Here is a 20,076-nt window from a genome sequence, read left to right as displayed (position 1 = left end):
GGGAAACTTGATTTAAAAATGATAATTATATGTTTGTAAAACAGATTCAATTGTTTTCTATTTGTATATTTTTAACAATTTTGAGTGAACACTTTGGTTGAGGATTTATTGTCATTTTTTTCCACAGCATGGGCACATGCATTTATTCTTAGCGTAGGATTGTTTATTTACAGCCTAGATTTGAACAATTACAACAAAAAGAAAACTAGGAAAAACTTCTGTGCCACAGGTTGATATAATTATAAGACCAGTGACAGTTAAGATGATAATAATAATGAATAAAATTTGTATTATTTAATTTATGCAAAAAACCTGCCTTAGAACACAGACAATATTATCTTATTTAATTTAAGATAATTGTGTAGTGAACCAAAGGAATTGAAATTTTAAAAGATGAGAGAGAAAAAAAAAGAGATTAAAAGTGATTCACTTTGACATTTTAAACTGATGCTGTAAATCACATCAGCTCTCATCATGTAAACAATGATCTTAGTATGTCTTCCCCCATGCAGAATTGAACAAAAATCTTCTCTTCATTTATTTTGAGAAACATGTTTAAAGGAATCTTGTTTGTGCTGTACCTTCTTAAACACTTGAACATGTGCGTTTATAGAAGGAAATCTGTACATTCAATTCTAATCACAGATAATGTCTTTTGCTGCTGTGCAATTGGTTCTGTCAGCGTTGGACTGTGTGACAGTAACTCACGACTTGGAAAATGGTCACTTGTGCAAGCTGTGAAATTTCTAAAGGTTCCTTATTCTCAAAACTTATAACCAAATAAGCAAAATTGACCTATTTTATTCATGCATTTTCTAGTTCATGTATCTTATTTAAATCGATTACTCAATTGTACCAGGGTGTTTGGGTAAAAATAGCATTTTTGATTTAAAAATATTATAGTGTTAAACACATTTTATTTAGTTCATGAAGTTGGACCCTTTTGTACGTTTTGTGTGTCTCTTTCATCTATAGACATGTACATGGTACCGTTAAAAAAAAAATGTACGACGGATAATTGGACTATAATTGCCTTTTAAAATAAAGCCTTTAAGGTACACTATACATACTTTTTATATAATATATACGTTTTACCAATTATTGACTAGAAAAGATATTATTTAGCACCCTTTATTTTAATAGTAGTGTACAATTGATGTATAATATAACTAAAATAAACTGAGGATGTAGCTTTGACAAAGATTTATGGTACACAATTAGGACCTTAATTACCTCTTTGAGTTCAAAATTAAACCTTTGAAGGTAAACTATACATAGGAGTCTTGTTTCAAGATGTCCAAAAGACCTACCTATATGGGATCCACCCCTGAAACTAGAAAAAGGTCAATTTTAAATTGGGGGGGTGAATATGGTGACCAACACAATAGTTGTAAAATACAATTAAAATGAATTTACCTGCATGTACAGAGTACAACAGACAAATATGTCTATTCTAAAAATATCTGAAAATTGCTTTAATTTAAAGAAATATTTTCACTAAGTATACTTAAACATGTAAAGTAAGAACTCATTTAATTTGTACCCTCACACACACACACACACACACACACACACACACACACACACACACACATACATCAGCCAAAAGGTGGGCATTAAATGGAGCTAACAGGATAAGGCAATGGGGAACTGCACTGTTATAAAGTTCCAAAGCTCTAATCCAGACCAGCAGTTTGGTCCGTTTCCACCATCCCCCCTCACAGCCACACCCTGACACACAAGTCAAATGCTGCGTGGAAAAGAGGGATAAACTCTAAACTCATCCCACATGCATGCCTGCTCCTCAATGAACACTTGATGAGTGTGCAATGCAATGATAATGAAGGTCTCTAGGTTTAGAGTGGTGGTCTTTCTTTCTGAAAACTTTAGAACTGTGGCATTCAGTTCATACCATCTGAAGATATTTGCTGTGGTTGTAGAGTAATTATCTGGTATTTAGAATTGCTTCAAAAAGCATAATATATTTAATGCATGATAAGCAGAACTCATTGAAAATATCCAAATAGCATGAATCTTATATAATGAATAAATGTTTGGATTTTGCATAGTTCTAGAGTGGAAAATAATGAAATTATGTTTTTGATTCTGTCACAAGGGAATTTTACTGAAATGCACTCATCTGTACTTATATTTACCACTCAAGTTTACATTAAAGAAGCATACCATACAATTTATCACATTTAAAGGTTGTATAAACGTTGCTCCTTTTGGAAATTATGCAACCACTTTACTTAACACTTGTTTAAACACGATTTGATTTTCTTTTTATTCAAGCACAAAAAATGGCTAAAATGGGATCAGAGGCCTCTTCTCACCTTACAAAGCAATCAACAATAGCTCGTGCTATCTGATGCTTCACAGTCCCCAAAGAAGTGGAGTTACTGGCTCAGTGCTAAAAAAAGTCAGTGGTATACTCTTGAGGTCAGACGAAAATTAAGTAGAATGGTAAACTAACCAACCAAAACAGGGGGTGAGACACAACATTTCCCCACATGACAGTCAACATTACAGTCACAATTTTAAACAACTTTACATTTTGATGGGAGATTGTGCCAAAGCAGGGTATAAGTAAATAATTTTTCAACAAATGTTTTTTGAGAATGGGGGAACTTAGGGCTCAAGATTGGCCATTTTCAAACGGGATACAAGAAATGTGATGATCTTCTCTTGGCTTCCCAAAGAGGTTCAGCTTGGAATTTTTTTTTTTATTCTTTACACAATGAAACAAACAAAAAACACTTTAGGGGTGTAGAATGAACTTCATCTTCAAGTGAATGGATTATGGCTACATTAGTGAAGAAAATAAGGGCACGGTAATTAAAAATTTATTTAGCACTTAATCATTTTTATTACGATGACCACAAAATATCTTCTGTATCTTCATGCTTTTTCAGGTATGGACAGACTTTTTAAACTTACACAAGGGAGTAATATGGTCTTAGCAAAAGTATCAATGTACAAAAAGACTCCTGCTGATATTTGTTCACAAATGATTAAGATATACACTGGCAGTCAAGTCCAGCACTATGTCCCACAACACCTGTCTACCCTTAATAATATATCTACTCCTATGAACAGAAAGGACTCAATGTTTTCTTTTGCTACCTTTGCTGACACATCTTGAGACAAAAGGAGCCTGTCATGGTGGGAGGTCCCCTCTGTGTAAGTAGCCACTCAGAGTTCTGTGTTGTCAGTGTTGGCGACATGCCCACTGGCCCCCTGACACCTGGCAATAATGACATTAGAGGAAGGTGGAGGAGACAGGACGTCAATGGACAGATTTGTTCAATTTAACCCCTCTGACCCCAGGCTGGTCGGCTCAATCTGTCAGCCGGACCCCTCCCCTTGGCGCTAAGTAGCCTCACAGAGACAAGAGGAGGAGAAAGAAGGAGACAGAGGTAGAGAATGATGAGAACTGATAGAGATGGTTACCAAACGAGAGGGGTATGTCAAAACATCCCTTCAAGCTGGAGGAAATGCAGTGTCTCTATGAGCTCTACTCATAATTGTGAGATTTTCTGCTAATTAGGAATGCAAGAGAATATGAATACATAATTCATAATGAACAAATAATGGATTCTAAACAAAAATTATAACAATGCCTATTAGTTAAAAATTTAGAACAAGAAATATAAGAAATGTGTTGTTTTTGCTTAAGAAAATGACAGAACAGTTCACAGGGCATCTGCTGATACTAGAACTTGCTGCAGGGTGAAGCAAAAAAAAAAACACACACACACATGGGCAGTTTTTACATTCATGAACACATGTTCTGTACAACCTTCATTTACACACCCTGGTCAGGGCTGCAAAACTTGTACCACTTTAGTTTTAATTTTGGGGAAGTATAACCAAAACAGACACTATCACTAACATTTATCTTATATATTATCATTTACTAATAAAAATAATTACAGCTTAAATGTGACTGGAGAAAAATATCCATATATGAGAGCCAAGATGAACAGAGCCCATGGACAGTGCTGGTATGTCTACCTCTTTTTTTCCCAGTACTATCTAGTGTATCTGGTACCAGAAGGGTATGGTTCATTAAAAGAAATGCCATGCTATCTTTTGGTTAATATCCAAATACAGATATACAGAATATACAGTGAATAAAACGAGGAGCAGACTTATGAACCAATCCTATCCTCCCAGGCTTCAAACTCTTCTAAGGCTTCTGAACAGTTGCTAACAAGACAAGATTACATAATAGAGAGAGAAAAAAAAACGCAGAAAAATAAAGATAAGCTATGGTCTGTATGAGCTGAATCAACACAGGATCAGGTGAACACTTGGCTCGTACTACTCTACTTCATTCCTTTAGCTTCAGCTGTCTTTTGCTTTAAAGCATAAATCTCTCTCTCTCACTGCTCTCAGGCATCTGTAGCAGATCGTCTGCACGCTGCAGCAGTAGTAACAGCCAGCTGGAGCCAGGCCAACTAAACGCTGCCAGATAAGTCAGAGGGCCACAAGTGTGAGCAAACACGATGGGGGAGAGGTCAAACAAAGTGTTGCATGACGCAGACCTTGGCAAAAGCCTGGGATTTTAAAGGAGGGGGATAACACAAGCTTGCTGAGAATGGAAGCCTATGCAAACATAGCTGCATTTGAAAAGACCTTTCCAAGATATCTTTCTAATCTGCTTAATTGATAAATGTGCACTTAAATTGTCAGAACTTGTCTCCAGCCTGTTTTAAGCAGAAGAATGTAACTTTTTGTCCACAAAAAAGCGAAAATAATTCTAATAGCATGTTATACATTTGACAAAATATTACAAAAATCTTCAGCTGTTGTAATTCCACTACATTCCGGTAAAAGAATAATAGAATTCCCTACACTTCCCCAACAAATAATTATCATGTTAATCTGACATCTGCAGGTTATCAAATAGCTTGTGTTTTCATCATAATTTACAACTGCAATGTGGAAAATGCAGAAGGAGACTGGATTAGTCATTATCCTCTCCTTTCTCTCCAGTTGCCCTCTTGGGTATGAACACAGGCAACCCAAGTGGCACACCAAAGTTGCAGAACATTTTTGTGTCAAAAAACAACAACAACAATAAACAGTTTACCAAGACTGTTGCAATGAACAATATGCCAATAACGATTTCCTCCATCAGCTGATTAGTTCAAATACATAAGTGATTAGTTCGAATATGTCTATACTGTAGATAACATTGACTGGCCTGATAGTAACGATCTGAGTGGATTTTTAAAGCACTGATTTCGGATGGTCCACTTTGGTATTATGTCAATGTCTAAATTTATTGATTAAATCAGCCATTTTTAAAATAATGAATAATGCCACATGTCATGTTCCATGTCCTTAACAAGATGTACACATATGTCTGGAGTAAGGCTATTGAAGGAATGTTAATGCTGACTGCCTTGAGAAACAGGACATAAAATGTAAGCTGTGTGTGAGAATGTGCATATATAGAGAAGAGGAGCCATCATGACATATCAACAATCTGGCTCATGTGTGAAGTTGCCTTTTATGGCCTTTGACATCAGGACTCGAGATGGTTTTCATGCCTGTATGAGCAGATGTAAGACTTTGCAAAGCCATTTGATGTAGTTCTCTCTTGTTTATATCATTGAACAAATATATTGCACTTAATCTAATACACAATCAAGTGTAGCGGCTTGCAAACTCTAGATCTTTCTACCAACACATTACAAGATTCAAGAGCATCATATGCACAAGCTTTGTTATAAAATGACATTTTTAGCTTGCACATAAACAAATATACATAACAAATAATGTATTGGCAATATTAAAAAATAGCATGCACAATATTGCGCAACACTGAATCAAGATAACAGCAAGCCAGAATAGGAAATGTAAAGAACAGATATCCACATTGGATATTTGATTTGCTATTACTTAAATGCCAAGTCAGATTTTTTTTCTGTGTGTAAGTCAACAACTTATCTCTTATGACATTCACTCATCTCTCCTCTCACAACCAGTTGGTTTAGTTTCAACGGCATTTCTGTCACATTTACCCATAGCTGCTTTTTTCTAATATCGTTCAAGCATGTGTGTGCATGTATGCAATAAAAAAAAAGCTATATGAAATTCAATGTAGTTAGAAATCTAGTTTTCAAAAACACACAGACATTTCTTCTATTACCACCCCCACCACCACTGCACGAGTCCTAACTTCATTATGATAACCTAATTTGTGTAATAGATGATTAGAAATAAACCCATAAATCAGTAGACAACAATATAGAAAAAACAAATAGACCCATGGCGACGAGGCATTAAATGACAGGAAATCAGTGGATCCATCTCATCAATTTTCTCCCTGTGAAGCCAAACACAAACACAATCCACGAGAAGGAAAAATCTACATATCATAACATAAATGTGGGGGGCTGCGAATCGGTCGACAAATGTGTCCCTCGTGCCCATTTTTTTTGCACTACTGAAATTGAAGTTGCGCATGAAATAATCAGGATGCCAAATAATTGAAGGAAGAAGGTCAACGATCCTGGGGAGGGGGTGAAGATGGGATAAGGCAATGAGGAAGGAGTGGCTAGGAAAAAGGCGGGGAGTGCAGGCTATTAAATTTATGACTTAGACTGCCACATCATCAGTTGAGGATGGGGGGCAGGGGTGGAATGGGGGGGTGCCATTTCCTTCCTGCAGGAGGACGGGTCTGACCAGTATTGTGTAAGCAGATGGTGAAGATATCAATGTATACCTCCACCAGGGCCTCTATTCATGTTCCATCAAAAAAGAAGAACCCTGTGATTGTCATCTAATCCACTCAGGGCCCACACCCAAACTTCCCCTTGTTGTTAGTTAAAACACTGCACACTCCTATGCATAAAAAAATCAGGTGTTATATAAACAAGACTGGTTTTGGAGAGCAGTAAGAGAATAACTTCAGAAAACAAATTATCATTTTTTTTTTCTAATCTTGTATTAGCGCTAAAAGCCAGTGTTATCACAGTTTTAGACCTAGCACATCTTGTTTAACCAAAAAGGAGAAGCTTAATTTACTTAAGTACATGGTTTTCCTTTCACGGAGTATGTAACACCTATTTGACAAAAGTGCTGCTCTGCAATAAAGCAGCGAAGTTCGTTAGTATAATGTGTGGACAGGGAAACCATACAAGGCGTTACATGTTGCGCTTAAGATCATACTATCTCTAGGCTCTATCAATTATTGATAGATAGAGTAATACATGTGTGGTGATATATTATAAATGTTATGTTCAGGTAACCTCAAAAAAAAGCCATGGCCACAGTAATGAAAAATGACATTTCCATGCATTTGAGTTTTTTTATGAGACGTGTTGTATTTTCATGTATACGTTTGGCTAAAGAAGCCCTTAAATAAGAGTCTTATGGGACTACTGTTAAATAATTAAAGATAGGAACTAGGTCTAGGGGTCTAGGTTATCTGAGAGCACAACATTTCAACAGTCAAACCGAACATCTTCTGGCTAACATACATACTGCAGCGGAACAGAAATACAGGTAGCTCAAATGCTAAATATTAACAGTGCGCCCTTCCCATTCACAACACTACACGTGCAAAATCGCACATCTCTTTTTTAAGAAAATGCATCTTCTGTCATCATTGCAGATTCCCTCCATTCAACCAATGTCTTTTGTGCACCACCAATGACCCCCCCCCCCCCCAAACACACACACTTCTTTGATCTTTTTAATGATCTCTGACCTAGTATGGAATCTATGAGCTGCGAATGCTGTTTTATGGCGGACTGGAAGTGGGGGAGGGGGCTTCAGGCAGGTCAAAGGGCATCAGATTCTGCTAATGCTAAACAGAAACAAAGTGTCAGCAAGCCCATGTTAGATTTCACAGAAGCAAATGCTGATTAAAAAGGATCATGTTACTCTGCCATCTTAAAGGCACAGGAGCATCTTTTTTGTTGTTGCGTAGGTTGTGTGATGTCTTACACACTTACTTTACACCCATCCTTTAATCAAACCATTAATTTGGCAAAAGTGCACCTCAAGCCACATAAAAATGAACATTCTTGCCCGAGCCTAAAAGAACCAGGTCTCTTAATTGTTCAGTGGGGTTCCTCAACAAATGACTTCCTCTCTGCTATCTGTTATAAAGTTTTATTGGTCTGCGATCACCCCCTAAAGAGGGGCCAGCTCGAGTGAAACGGCCTTATGCTCTTTCCATCTGATACCATGAATAACCCCAGTCCTGTGCAGAAGTGCTGACTTTGTCCTAAACTATATAGGGCTACAATGGATTTTCTCACTTTTCTGTTTTCCCCCCATCCAAAAAGGGTCAATATTGATCTTTAATCTCCCTTGTAATCCTTTTCCTGCTAAATGTTTGTCACAGGCATTGAGGGTAGAAGAGTGGAATTGGGGAAGAAAAACAAATCCATCACCTTCTCAAAATTCTATTTAACATCATTAGGCTTCATTCTAGATGTCCTCTGTGGTTAGGACTGGCGACTTTTTTAGCAGCATAGTTAATCATGCTTAACTGAAATGCCTAAAATATTTATCCGTAACAGTTATCAAATACTTGTAGACTTCTTTTAATTGGGGCTGAAGTCATTCAGAGAAGAACAAACAGACCGTGTTGCTTTTTCTCCAATGTATTTTCCTGTTTTTAAGCAGATAGATGGATAAAAATAAAGTGAGGAACTGCCATGGCTTGACAGGCTGAGGATGTACCAGATTAGGAGCTGTATCTGGTTTGTATTGATTTTGTGTGGACTTCAATCTAAATTTACTAATTGCTTCCTTGGCCGTATTCGATGTTGGTGGCAACCAGAAGTGACTGTTTTACTGCTAAGATGTCCACGGATATCGGCTCTAATCCAATTAATCCAAGTGTGTGCTATCACTAGGTCATAGGATCCTGCTAACAGACAACTATCTTAGAATATATGTTTTTTTAAATGAAAGAAACATTCATTGCAAAGCTTAAAGACATTAGGGTAGAGAAGGTATTGATACCTAACCAACCATTTAACTAGTCGAATCATTGCTATAGTTATTTTAACTAAAATAGATTTTAGAGTTTTTTCATTCCATGACCACTTTATTGTAGCTACTGGTAATTATGTTTTATCAAGCAAAACTACGATGTTACATGCATGTGGAATTACTGACTTTAATCCAGCAACCAAGTAATATTGTGTAGATTTTCACCAGTAACGTATTATTTGAGTGGTTGACTATTTTTAGCGCATTGGCAAGTGTATCAGATGAAACAGAAAACTGGGATCTCAGTGGTCCTTGAGTGATAGAACAGGATAGAACAGCAGAGGCACAGTCAGTAACGTAAAACTTGACCTATATGTTATATTTATTCATTCATCTTCAGTAAGTGCTTTAACCAGGTCAGGATTGGAGTGGACCTGGAACCTGTTCAATCACATGGCTAGCTGTACCCAATCAAATGGGCATTTAATGTAGTTTGAAGTTAGATTTTATTTTTAGAAATCCAGAATATATTATATAACATTATAATGAGATACAAGGTCAAATAAAAATGCTGTACTTGTCTATATAGTGTATAACTTAAAAATATTTACTATTTAAACTATTTAAAATGTCATACAGTATAATGAGACATTCTGTGTCTGCTTTCTAAAATGAATTTGCTCACTTTGTTTTTGCAGGACGTATATGTTGAATGCTGTATTAAGTAATGAACATTGCTACCTTTTTAGACAGATATTTTATCCACTGGAAAACTCAACAAACAGAGGTCTGGTTATAAGTAGATTTTAGAAGTAGATTTTAGAAGTCAATGTGGCAGCTATATTTTGAATATTTTGGATACTTTTATATGCTGTGTAAATATGTGGACATTTTAGCCTTCAGGAGATAGCATTCAGGTATGTTCAAAATACTGCGTTGTTCCCATCAGGCCTGATAAATCATTTGTACAGCTGCGGGAGATAAATGGGGTGCAGGGGTGAAAATCTGTTAAACAAACAACCTCCAACTTCCAGTATAGCCTATTAACTGTGGACTGTTTCTCTGCTGGGAAATAGCTCTGCCTTCCCCCTGGTGCACAACTCTTTTAGCACGTGGGCGTTAGTATATCCCCGTTTTGAGCTAAACAAAAGTCAATTAGTTCTATGGCAAGAGAATGTTCTAGGGTTTTTAAGGAGAATTGAAACAAGATACGACTTTGCCTAGCAATTGCCTGCGGGACAAAAGTGGAGTCTGGGATTGAGAATTCTTTTGTCAAGGTAGCGGGAGTGGTATCACATGGCTGTGGAATCCAGACTCTAATTGACCCCTGAATTCATTGGAGGCCATTAAAAACAAAGCCGGGCCCTCTCACCTTCGTGCGGGCTGAAAACTAAATAAGTAAGACATGCTTGAGGCAGATGAGCTGCAGTAATTCATGATGTCTGGATCCTGGATTTGGAGGGTCTCTGAAGGATGACACCTGATGTGTCTTCGTAATAGACTTAGATTTCTATTATCAACATATACTTCATATATCAGTTTTTCATTAAAACATCTTAAACAATATGAGCATGCAAATAATAATAATAACCTGTTTATATATTTCTTCTATACTTTATATCATTTTTACCATTTATTCTTCACTCTACATTTAAGGATTTAATCAGGATGAGTGTGAGGAAAAATTTGTTAGTTCTCATCTCTATGTTAGATGACTACAAAAAGACTGGTAAAACATGTCTCATTGTAAAGCAGGGGGTGGGTTGTGAGTGAGACTCAAGTGACAGAAACGAGGAGCGTGACAGGGGACATTACTAACCTCCTGAATCAGAGACGAGGAGCCACCACCACCACCACCACGGGAAGGAACACTTGAATTACTCGCCTCGCTCCCAGGTTGGCTGTCTTTTCCTGACTGAACACATGTCAAGGGCATAGTTGAAATAATAGCAAAGTGTTTACTCACAGAGCATCCACATTTGAGCCTTACATACAACATTTACGATCATTTCTGTGTAACACCTCAGAAAAACCTATTTAAATAAAAGAGTAGAAGAAAAGAAATCTCAAGAAGTGTTAAAAATGCATTTTATATACTTTTATTTGGCTCCATTGTGCCTAATTGTACCATAAAATGCATTCTTATGCATTTTGACAGTTTCTTTCTGTCTTGCTCTTCCCCTCAGCTCCTTTTCTTTCCATCTTTCTCTTTCTCCTCCAGTGCAAAGGGATCAGTTGCTAAACTGAATTAGCAGGCCACTCAATCATCAAAACAAACAGACCTCCTCTGTTAGTGACATTAGCAGCGAGGTAATTCACTTATGTTACACCGGACGGCCCCTCTGCACCACAGGCAATACTCTGGTAGATTTGCATTCAAGGTTAAAATCCAAACAATTCACAAACGTTTTCAACACATTTGATTACATCCATGGCTTGGTGCTAGCATGCAATGTTAGCATTCTGATCAGTCAGATGCCATTCATTCCAGTCAGTTCACTATGAGTGCTTCAAAAAAATGTAGATATGAATAATAATAAATTTAATAAAATAATAATAATAAATAATAGTAACTATAAAACATTTTGTTTACATAAACAGAGATCAGTCTCTAACCATGACCAGTTTGCTTTGCTAACACGAGTACGGATCTCGTCATTTGGACATATATGAGAACCAATATTGGATTTTTGCTTTTTATTTGAATGAGCCAAAGACCAACTGTGGTTTCTTAATTTACCAAATTATACAAACGGCATAACCCCTAATGGGAGAAGCCGAAAGAAGAAGGAGATACAAATGGCTTAAAACTGCATTTCCATAAATTAAGTTTTATTGTCTGCTAATTAAGATAAAGTTTTTGGCATTTGAGAATGATTTTGCCATCTCTTTATTTTAATTATGGTCAGTGTGAACTCTCTCCCCCTCCACACCTCACCCCCCTCCCACTCTTAACGTTGTTCCGGTGCCTATGGCCTACGCAAACCAATCAGGCTGCTGTAACTCAATAAATTGGTGTGTGTTTGTGTGGGGGTAGTTGAGGAAGCTAATCCTGGAGATGTGAATATCTGATGCTGCCCCTCAGCCTGGATACTTCATTCTTGATTCTAGCCTATCTTATGTTACCAGTCCTTCCTGTAATTAATGCTGACATGCTGGGCCATATGGAGCGAGACTGATGACATGCGACCTGAGTTTCTTCCTGTATCTCTACTGTAGGCATAGGAATGTTTTATTTATAACATATTGAAATTATGCATGTTAATCATTACATTATATATACATATACATATAAATAACATTTATTTCTTTAAAAAACTGTCCAATTTGCTATTGTATTGTATATATGTTTAAGTAGTATACTAAAAAACTCTGTTTAATGACAATCACCATCCCATAATGCCAAATAAATTCTCCTAATTTGACTTATTCAATGAAAAAGGCAAACATACTCAACACAGATAATTCGGATTGTTCCACAATGTTTGAAAAACAATAATAAGGTCATTCTTGGTATTATAAGCGGTCCCACTAAAGAAAAAAACTATAGGGATTTACTGACCTTAACATCCAAATCAGATATTGATTATCTTCCCGAATAGTAATACCAGAATTATCACAGAGCTTTCACAGCAGTACTTGCAGTAGTAGACAGGTGTGGAATAATATCTGTTGTGTTGAATGTGCACATTTTATTGCATGCGCATTTGAAAGCCACATACCTTAGCCATCATAAATACATGGCATTAGCAGACAGTATGGGTGACACTCTAATAATAGGTCTTACAATTACAGCATAAAATCTTCATGGGTTCGAAATTATTAAGCTATAATTTTGGCATTCTCATTTCATAGAAATACAGATAAAGGTTAACTGACACACAATCGGGCAACTACATCTTATGTATTTTAAAGTAAATGATTACACTGTTTACACTGATTACAAACGATTACGGTCTTGTATGTGTGTGCCATAAAATATAATGCTTGCATACTATCAGACTATTGATCAGGGTAACTAGCCAAGAATAACCAATAGCAGGCAGATTTTATGTCAGAGATTTTCATTTGATTACAAGTCAAACCAATGTGTCACCTGTCTATCCACTGCATTTGTGTATTCCATAGACTACTGTGTGAAAAACACCTCTAACTCAAAATGACACAGCTTTAGAACCGACACAAAAATCAAGCTTCACAACCCTCAACTCAAAGTAATCCCTTGACACCATGCTAGAGGAAACTATGCAGCTACTGTTAAACTCTGGATTACGATGCCATGTGGCTTTCAGCGCTGTTCAGTATCACACCTCGTTCTCAGAACCGGGGTCGGGATCTGGACATGTGGTAAAAAACACTCCAGACCATTAACTCGGCCAGGGAATTGCAATAAAGGCCATTCTTTGGTAGAGACTCAAAACATACGCGTACCCTTCAGTTTATGCAGACATGTTCTCAAACAAGGGGAATGAAATTAATAGGGAAGATTTGGGAATTCAAATGCATAGATTCGTGCCGAAGAAAGAAGAATTCGTTTTAAAGTAAATTATATTTTAACAAAAATTTTATGAATTAAATGTGAGCCATGTTCTTCAAGTTCTTGAGCCATAGTCAAATTTTTCCTACAATAGATTAACCTATATATGTTGCATTTTTTGTTGTTGTTGAGACAGAGCCTTTTTTTCAGCCATTAAATAATAAAAAGTAGGAAGGGGTCTAGGAAGACAATGTTTTTTTTTTTAAATAAAAGTTACTATATTTGCTCTTAAAAAAAAAAAAAAAAAAGGAAATTTTTATTGATTAAGAATACACCAAAATTATTATTGGTGTATTTAATGATTAATTTTAGGAAAAATTACAATTACAAAATCAGCTTTTTTCACTGTAATTTTTTTTTATAAAACCACACTAAAAAAACAATGTCCAACTCAATTAAATATGATTATGCCTAATATTGTGTCAATATATAATGATCAATTAGAGTACCTAGACTAAATTTTCAATTCCATATGTAGCAGTTTCTTTAAATCACAAATCAACTCTGCAAAAAATGACCAGGCCGGCCCAGGAACTTCAAGCAGTTTCAGTAACACTGGGCTAACACAAATAAAATCTAATACTCACAAAGAGGAAGGCTGTTCAAACAAGTCGTCAGGCTGTGTTTTTAATGAACAAGGAGCCTTTTGCTGACAAAACACAAGCGCTTCAATGGCACATTGTGTCCCCAAAGGTGTTTTATTGGCACTCCTTGCTTGAGTTATGGTGAAAAAGTTCCATGCATACTTTCACTGACAGAGCTTGAATGAAGAGCTGGGCTTTGACAAACACAGCTTTATATTTGAGGGCTCAGATGAGGGGCTAGTCACCAAGCAACAACCAATTTCTTTTATTTGTTGGTGTTTATCGATGAGGTGCTGATCTGCAACTGGCTCAAAAGTCCACTGAGTTTATAATATGGCTTTTGTTTTATAACAAGCTTGTAGACATTTTCCCTAAAATAGCAGGAATGCTGTTACAATTTTTCCACTGACTGAACATATTTAAAAAGAGTGGCCACTGCTTACAGTCAGGAGGGCCGGCTGACACGCCACAGGACATTAGTGCTGCCGCTGCTGGGTAAAAAAAAAATCATGTCATATAAAGGCTTTTGTTCCATGCATATGTTTCAGGCCACATGCTGTGCAGCTTAATGACTTTCTGGACTCTATGGCATGGCCAAAGCTCCACAATCAAACAGGAGAGGTTGCCACAGGGCTGGAGTAAACTACATAAAAAATTCTTGAGTGTTTCTGGACAGTGTGTCTGTAAATGTGTATGTCATAAATAACCAAACATTAATGGGATTACATTTTTGTATACCTTCGACTGGATATTTAAAAATACCCTAATAGTGAGAACCAGGAAATATCACTGGTCAGGCCAGCTTCCATCTTCCACAAAACAACCTCTGCTAAACATAGACCAATGGATATATTTTTCCCCTTGTTTTATTTGTACTGCAAAAAAAGAATAGATATTATGAACTTCCCTGCATGTTATCAATGTTTGTCTAATCATAAAATCTATTTCCTGCCTAAGAAGGAACTTCTCCTTCCTTTCAGTGATTTCACAATTGCCTCATTTCCCTTTTTTTTGTCCAAGAAATGTTCAGCTTCTATCTTCAGTTCCCCAGAATATGTATTTGATCACTGACAGCTGCTTTAATACTGAGTAATCTGTTTCACATCTCAGAAAGGTATTCAGTGGATGCTAAAGCAGACCGTTTTTAGAATGTTCAGATTGAGAAGACCATTTTATAAGACAAAAAACAACCAACCAAAAAAACGTGTGGCCATAAAAATGGTTAGAAATGCTTTACTCTTACGGTATAGCGAATACTACCTAGATTCTAGAGTTGACACTTTGAGAGTTAAGAAGCAGCCATTAGCCCAGATCTGCCAAAGCAAACAAAAGAGGGAAACACAAACCTCTCTGCAGGCTTCTGTAGTGAAATCATACACCAATACTGCCTTCCCATCACCCCTTCATCCCTTCCCAGCCCCCTCTTAGACCTACTGAGAGACTTGTTATGGGGGAAAAGCCACTCTGTGAGTTTTTAGTGTTTGCAAAACATGGCATCAGGACAACAAGGACAGTGGGGAGATCGTGAGCCCTGAATCCAAAGGTTAAATTCCTGTTCATTAAGGGGGGGGGGATGAATCATCTGTTTCACTGGAGCACTTATGTTATGTGCAGTACAATTATAATGATATTTTTTTAATGTTCATCAAGTAACCTTAGTCACCAAGTTAAATGTAAGATATCAATAATTACACCATATATTTTAGACACATACTCAAAATACACTTTTGAAAATAAATATGTAAATACTAAATACAAAGCCAAAAAAAAGCCAATCAAATTGGACTTATGGGCACATGAGAGGCATTTGTTTGAGTAAATGTGAGAATGTGCAGTAGGTGTTCCTCTTTGTGGACACACACACACACACACTCACACACACACGTGCATATTTGTACTGCTGGATTGTTGAAGTATGCAGTTTACCCTTGTTTCGTAATGGCTTGGCCACTAGCCGAAACACACGCACACTGCAAGAGACGGAGACTCCAGAATTTTTGGTCCTGAGCCAGAATGGAATGACACCAACTGTAGTTTTCTGCCCTCCTGCCAAAACCTCCAGACAAATTCTCTCCTCTCTTTTTCTTCACTCAACTCACTCCTTTTTTTTTTTTTTGCAACAACGAATTGTGATATGACAAGTGCTTCCACTTTTACTTTGGCAGCTTTTTCTCAGTGTGTGTGTGTTCCTTGCCCTTTAATTCTCCCATGGTTTGAAGATGTAAGGACTGTCTTACATATTAAAGTCAAGCCATGAAGTATACGATATATGACGTATATACTACTAAACATAATAAAACTTATTATTACTTATCAATCATTTTACAACAAAATTAATACATGAATAATTAATGATTGATAAACCATGTGTTGTCTTTCCTGCTCAAAATTCAAACAGAGCTTAATCCAGCGAAGCAAAACACTAAAGCTGCCTTTAGTCCCTGTCATAAATGCAAAGATAAGAAGCGTGGTTACTGTGTGCAAAGAAATGCCCCCCTTTCTTTTAAGGCCACATCTTGTTCTTATTTCAGAGTGTCATTTACTGCCTTTAAATTTGGTTTTCTTGTGCAATGTCAAAAACAGGCAGTATACCGGCTCCACCGAGTCTGCCAAATGCCACAGGCATCCTTTCATTGTTTCTGATTTGTGACAATATCTTCAAACCCATCGCCAATTGCATCTGTTAAACGTCTGTGAAATTAATTGCGTGTTAGGGAAGGCTCTGCAGTGCATTTTAAAGTTATTGCACTTGGAAAAAGTTTGCAATTGATCAATTTGAGTAACAGATTAAAAAATGACAAACCTCCCATCATATTTAATACAATAAAGTCAATGTTTAAACCTTGCGTTTGTATATCGTGCACATTTCATATGTTTTTTAATGTTTTATTACATTAGTCAAAGTAATAAATACATTGCGCCGTATCATACGCCATTCGTTTTCCACGGAAAGTTGATTTCACATGCGAAGAAGTAGAACAGAACGGATCCTATAGCCTCAGGTCCATTATAGGGCCCTCAATTAAGGCTAATACTCTTATTTGAATTTCATTTTTATGCTTGAATTACACCGCTGCATACGCTAATGCAGCCCCTAATGTACATTTCTCATTTAGCCCCGGCTGAGGATGATCTATCATAAATAAAGAATGAAAAGTCCATCCAAGCCCACTCCATATAGATCCAAGTTAGCTTAAGAGCTTGGCCCTTGTTGTATCAATCTAAATTATCCTCTGGGAACACACTTGAGCTATCTTCTGGGGAAGATTAGGGGAGCACTACACCAGCATGATTTCATGGCATAACTTCGCTTGTGTTAGTTGTACACACATGTATGTAAACCACCACAGTAAACCACCCCCAGCTTTCTATTATCAGAATGATTGCAGAATAATTCAGTAGTGCCTAATCATTCACAAGGGCTAAATACGATGAGTTTTGTACAGAATGTGACAGCAAATATTTTGATGTGCAATAAGGATTTGGTTGTAATCTGAGTTTTTTTGTGATGCATGCATGGGGCAAAAAGATTTTCCAGAATAAATAAACACAGATAGCACTCATGTTTGGTGTTAATACAGTGTTAGTTGAACTCAGTGTCCAACCCTGTGCATGCATAACTGGTGCTGTTTTTTTTTTTGCTTTGCCACTGTTGATGCACGTTTACCTGTTTAAACTGCTCCTCATAAGTCCACTCGTGGTGCTGGGGCTGCGCGTGCGGAGACTCGGGCTGTCGGCCCCCCGTGTACGGAGTCTGACCTCTGGAGCTCTTCGGCGACTCGTTTCCTCCGAAGCGCGCGGCGTGGCACGACGCGTAGCGCGCCAGGTCTCCAGCGAGGTCGTCGCCGTCTTTCGCGCTGTCTTCGTCCTCCGCGTCCCGCTCGTCTTCGTCGTCATCGTCGTCCAGGGCGGTGCGCTCGTCGTCCGCGTCCGAGTCCGAGTCGTCCAAGTTCAAGATGGTTTTCATGCGGTGCGCCGCCAGAGCTCCACGCACCGACGCCTGATAGTGGCGGAACGCGAGCTCTTGTTGCTGCTGCTGCTGCTCTAAAACAGCCCGGAGGTCCTTGTCCTTCTCGGCTTGGCTTCGCAGCTTCTCCTCGAGCGCCAAACGAGCCGCCTGCTGCTTCTGCAGGTTCTCCATGACAGCCTCGAGCTTCATACCCGCGCCGCCGGCGGGCTGATGCGAGTGAGCGGCCGAGAGGTGACCGTGTGCGCCCGGAGCCGCCACCAGCAGCGGCAGCGGCAGCGGGCTTGCAGACGAGAAGGCGGCTTGCTGCACAAACACGGAGACATCAAGCAGAACGAAATGTTTACCAAAACGTCGAAATAACACTTAAGTTATAACTGGAGGGGTTATAAAGTATGTGGGTAATAAACCTAATGTCGTATGTAAACGAATTGGTCTCTTTCTAGGCAAAACAGACGCAAATTGCGGGTTCAAAAGTTGGGAAAACATGCAGAAGCCTTATAAAACATTCAGAAAATCCTAGGTGTGTATACATTAACTTTAGACTTTCTAACAATGTGTCTGTAAAGCATTACAGGTGTAAAAAAAAATAATAATAATAAAAAAAGCGCAACACATAAAGTGCAATTACAGATGGTTTAACATCACGACATCAAGCGCATAGACCACACGTTTAGGTCGTTTGTGCATTTAAATAACACAAATAAACACACAAAAGAGCAGCTCGAATGCTTACCAAGGCAGATTTAGTTGCTATGCTCGTGTTGTCAACCATGCTTCTTCTCCCGTCAAAGCAAACGAATTGACTCAAAACTGTCCCTCTTCAGCTGCAAGTCAGACGTCGATGTGGTCCTGCTTCAACATCGAGCTGCTGCTTCGCGAGGAAATGTGGTGTTGTGTTGGTGATGGTGGTGGTGTGGGGGGGAGGGAGGAAATAACTCTCTTTCTATATATACATACAGTATATCGGATTTGAGTCTGCAGGACGGGACGAGAAGCTTTTCAGCAACAAGTGGCAAACAAACTGTAGGTAGAATGACCTCTTGAGGCGAGAGAGATGAGCACCTCCCGCTGCCGAGAGCCTTCCGACACGTCAATGAGTGATAAAGCACTGAGGGCAGGGTCTAATACTACTAACACACACACACACACACACACACACACACACACACACACACACACACACACACACACACACACACGTGATTACTGATGGGACATTTCAACTCACACTCACACCTGATCATACAAAGTTCACCTCTAAACAAATGTTTACAAAATGTTAGGGATTTCACATGCTCCTAACATGTACTGAAATAAAGTGATATAATCATATATATATATATATATATATATATATATATATATATATATATATATATTTTTTTTTTTTATATATAGTTTTATAGCATAAATCTACAAATTCACAAATTCTCTAGCTCTTAGTGTTTTAGATGTTCTCCTTAAGTTCGCATGGGTTTTCCTCAGGGTTTCATCAGGGCTCTGTGGTTTCCTCTGACATGCAGGTAGGTGGATTGGCCATGCTGGATTTCCTGTAGAATTCTCCATCAGTGCTCTGCGTCCAGCACAATCCACTTTGACCAAGAATTTTGCATTTAGGATGACTGATTAATTCATGCACTTTCATGCTGTTCAACCTCAACAGCATGGGTTAGGGATAGGGTTAGGTCTAGGGATAGGGTTAGGATAGGTTAGGGTTATTAAAAATATAAACAGCAAACAAACATCTAAACTGAATGCCTGATGAAACAATTGAACATGCAAGCTATGACACTGTGTTGTTTAAATAACTTATTATTAATGGCTATTCATATTTATGACTCAGAGGCTGTTGATGTATAAACATTGTTATTTTCGGATGCACTCCGGAGCAGTATATGTATTATGACATCATTATAAAAGCATGAACCAAGTATAAATATATAGCTTATCAGTGGACAGTATAGTAAAAGGATCACAGTTTTATTACTTGTCTCACCATGTTAGAAAAAACACTGGTTTCT

General features: G+C 37.8%; 1 protein-coding gene across 3 annotated transcripts in view; it reads right to left on the bottom strand.

Annotated features, from left to right (window-relative positions):
* Positions 1–19,116, bottom strand: part of arid3c (AT rich interactive domain 3C (BRIGHT-like)) — a 55,479-nt gene extending 36,363 nt beyond the window's left edge. For 2 of the 3 annotated variants that reach the window (XM_046841146.1, XM_046841147.1), the window contains exons 1-3: positions 18,789–19,116; positions 17,753–18,358; positions 10,784–10,879 (exon numbers count right to left, since the gene is read on the bottom strand). In XM_046841146.1, the coding sequence (XP_046697102.1) occupies positions 10,784–10,879; positions 17,753–18,358; positions 18,789–18,827 (741 nt within the window). In that variant the 5' untranslated portion in view covers positions 18,828–19,116. The remainder of the gene's footprint in view (positions 1–10,783; positions 10,880–17,752; positions 18,359–18,788) is intronic. The other variant, XM_046841149.1, reaches the window with a different exon arrangement.
* Between the last annotated feature and the right edge of the window lie 960 nt (positions 19,117–20,076).

This window comes from Silurus meridionalis, chromosome 27 (genome assembly GCF_014805685.1).
Source record: "Silurus meridionalis isolate SWU-2019-XX chromosome 27, ASM1480568v1, whole genome shotgun sequence".
NCBI lineage: Eukaryota > Metazoa > Chordata > Actinopteri > Siluriformes > Siluridae > Silurus > Silurus meridionalis.
The sequence above is the reverse complement of the archived record's forward strand: the minus strand, read 5'-3'. Positions and strand labels throughout refer to the sequence as shown.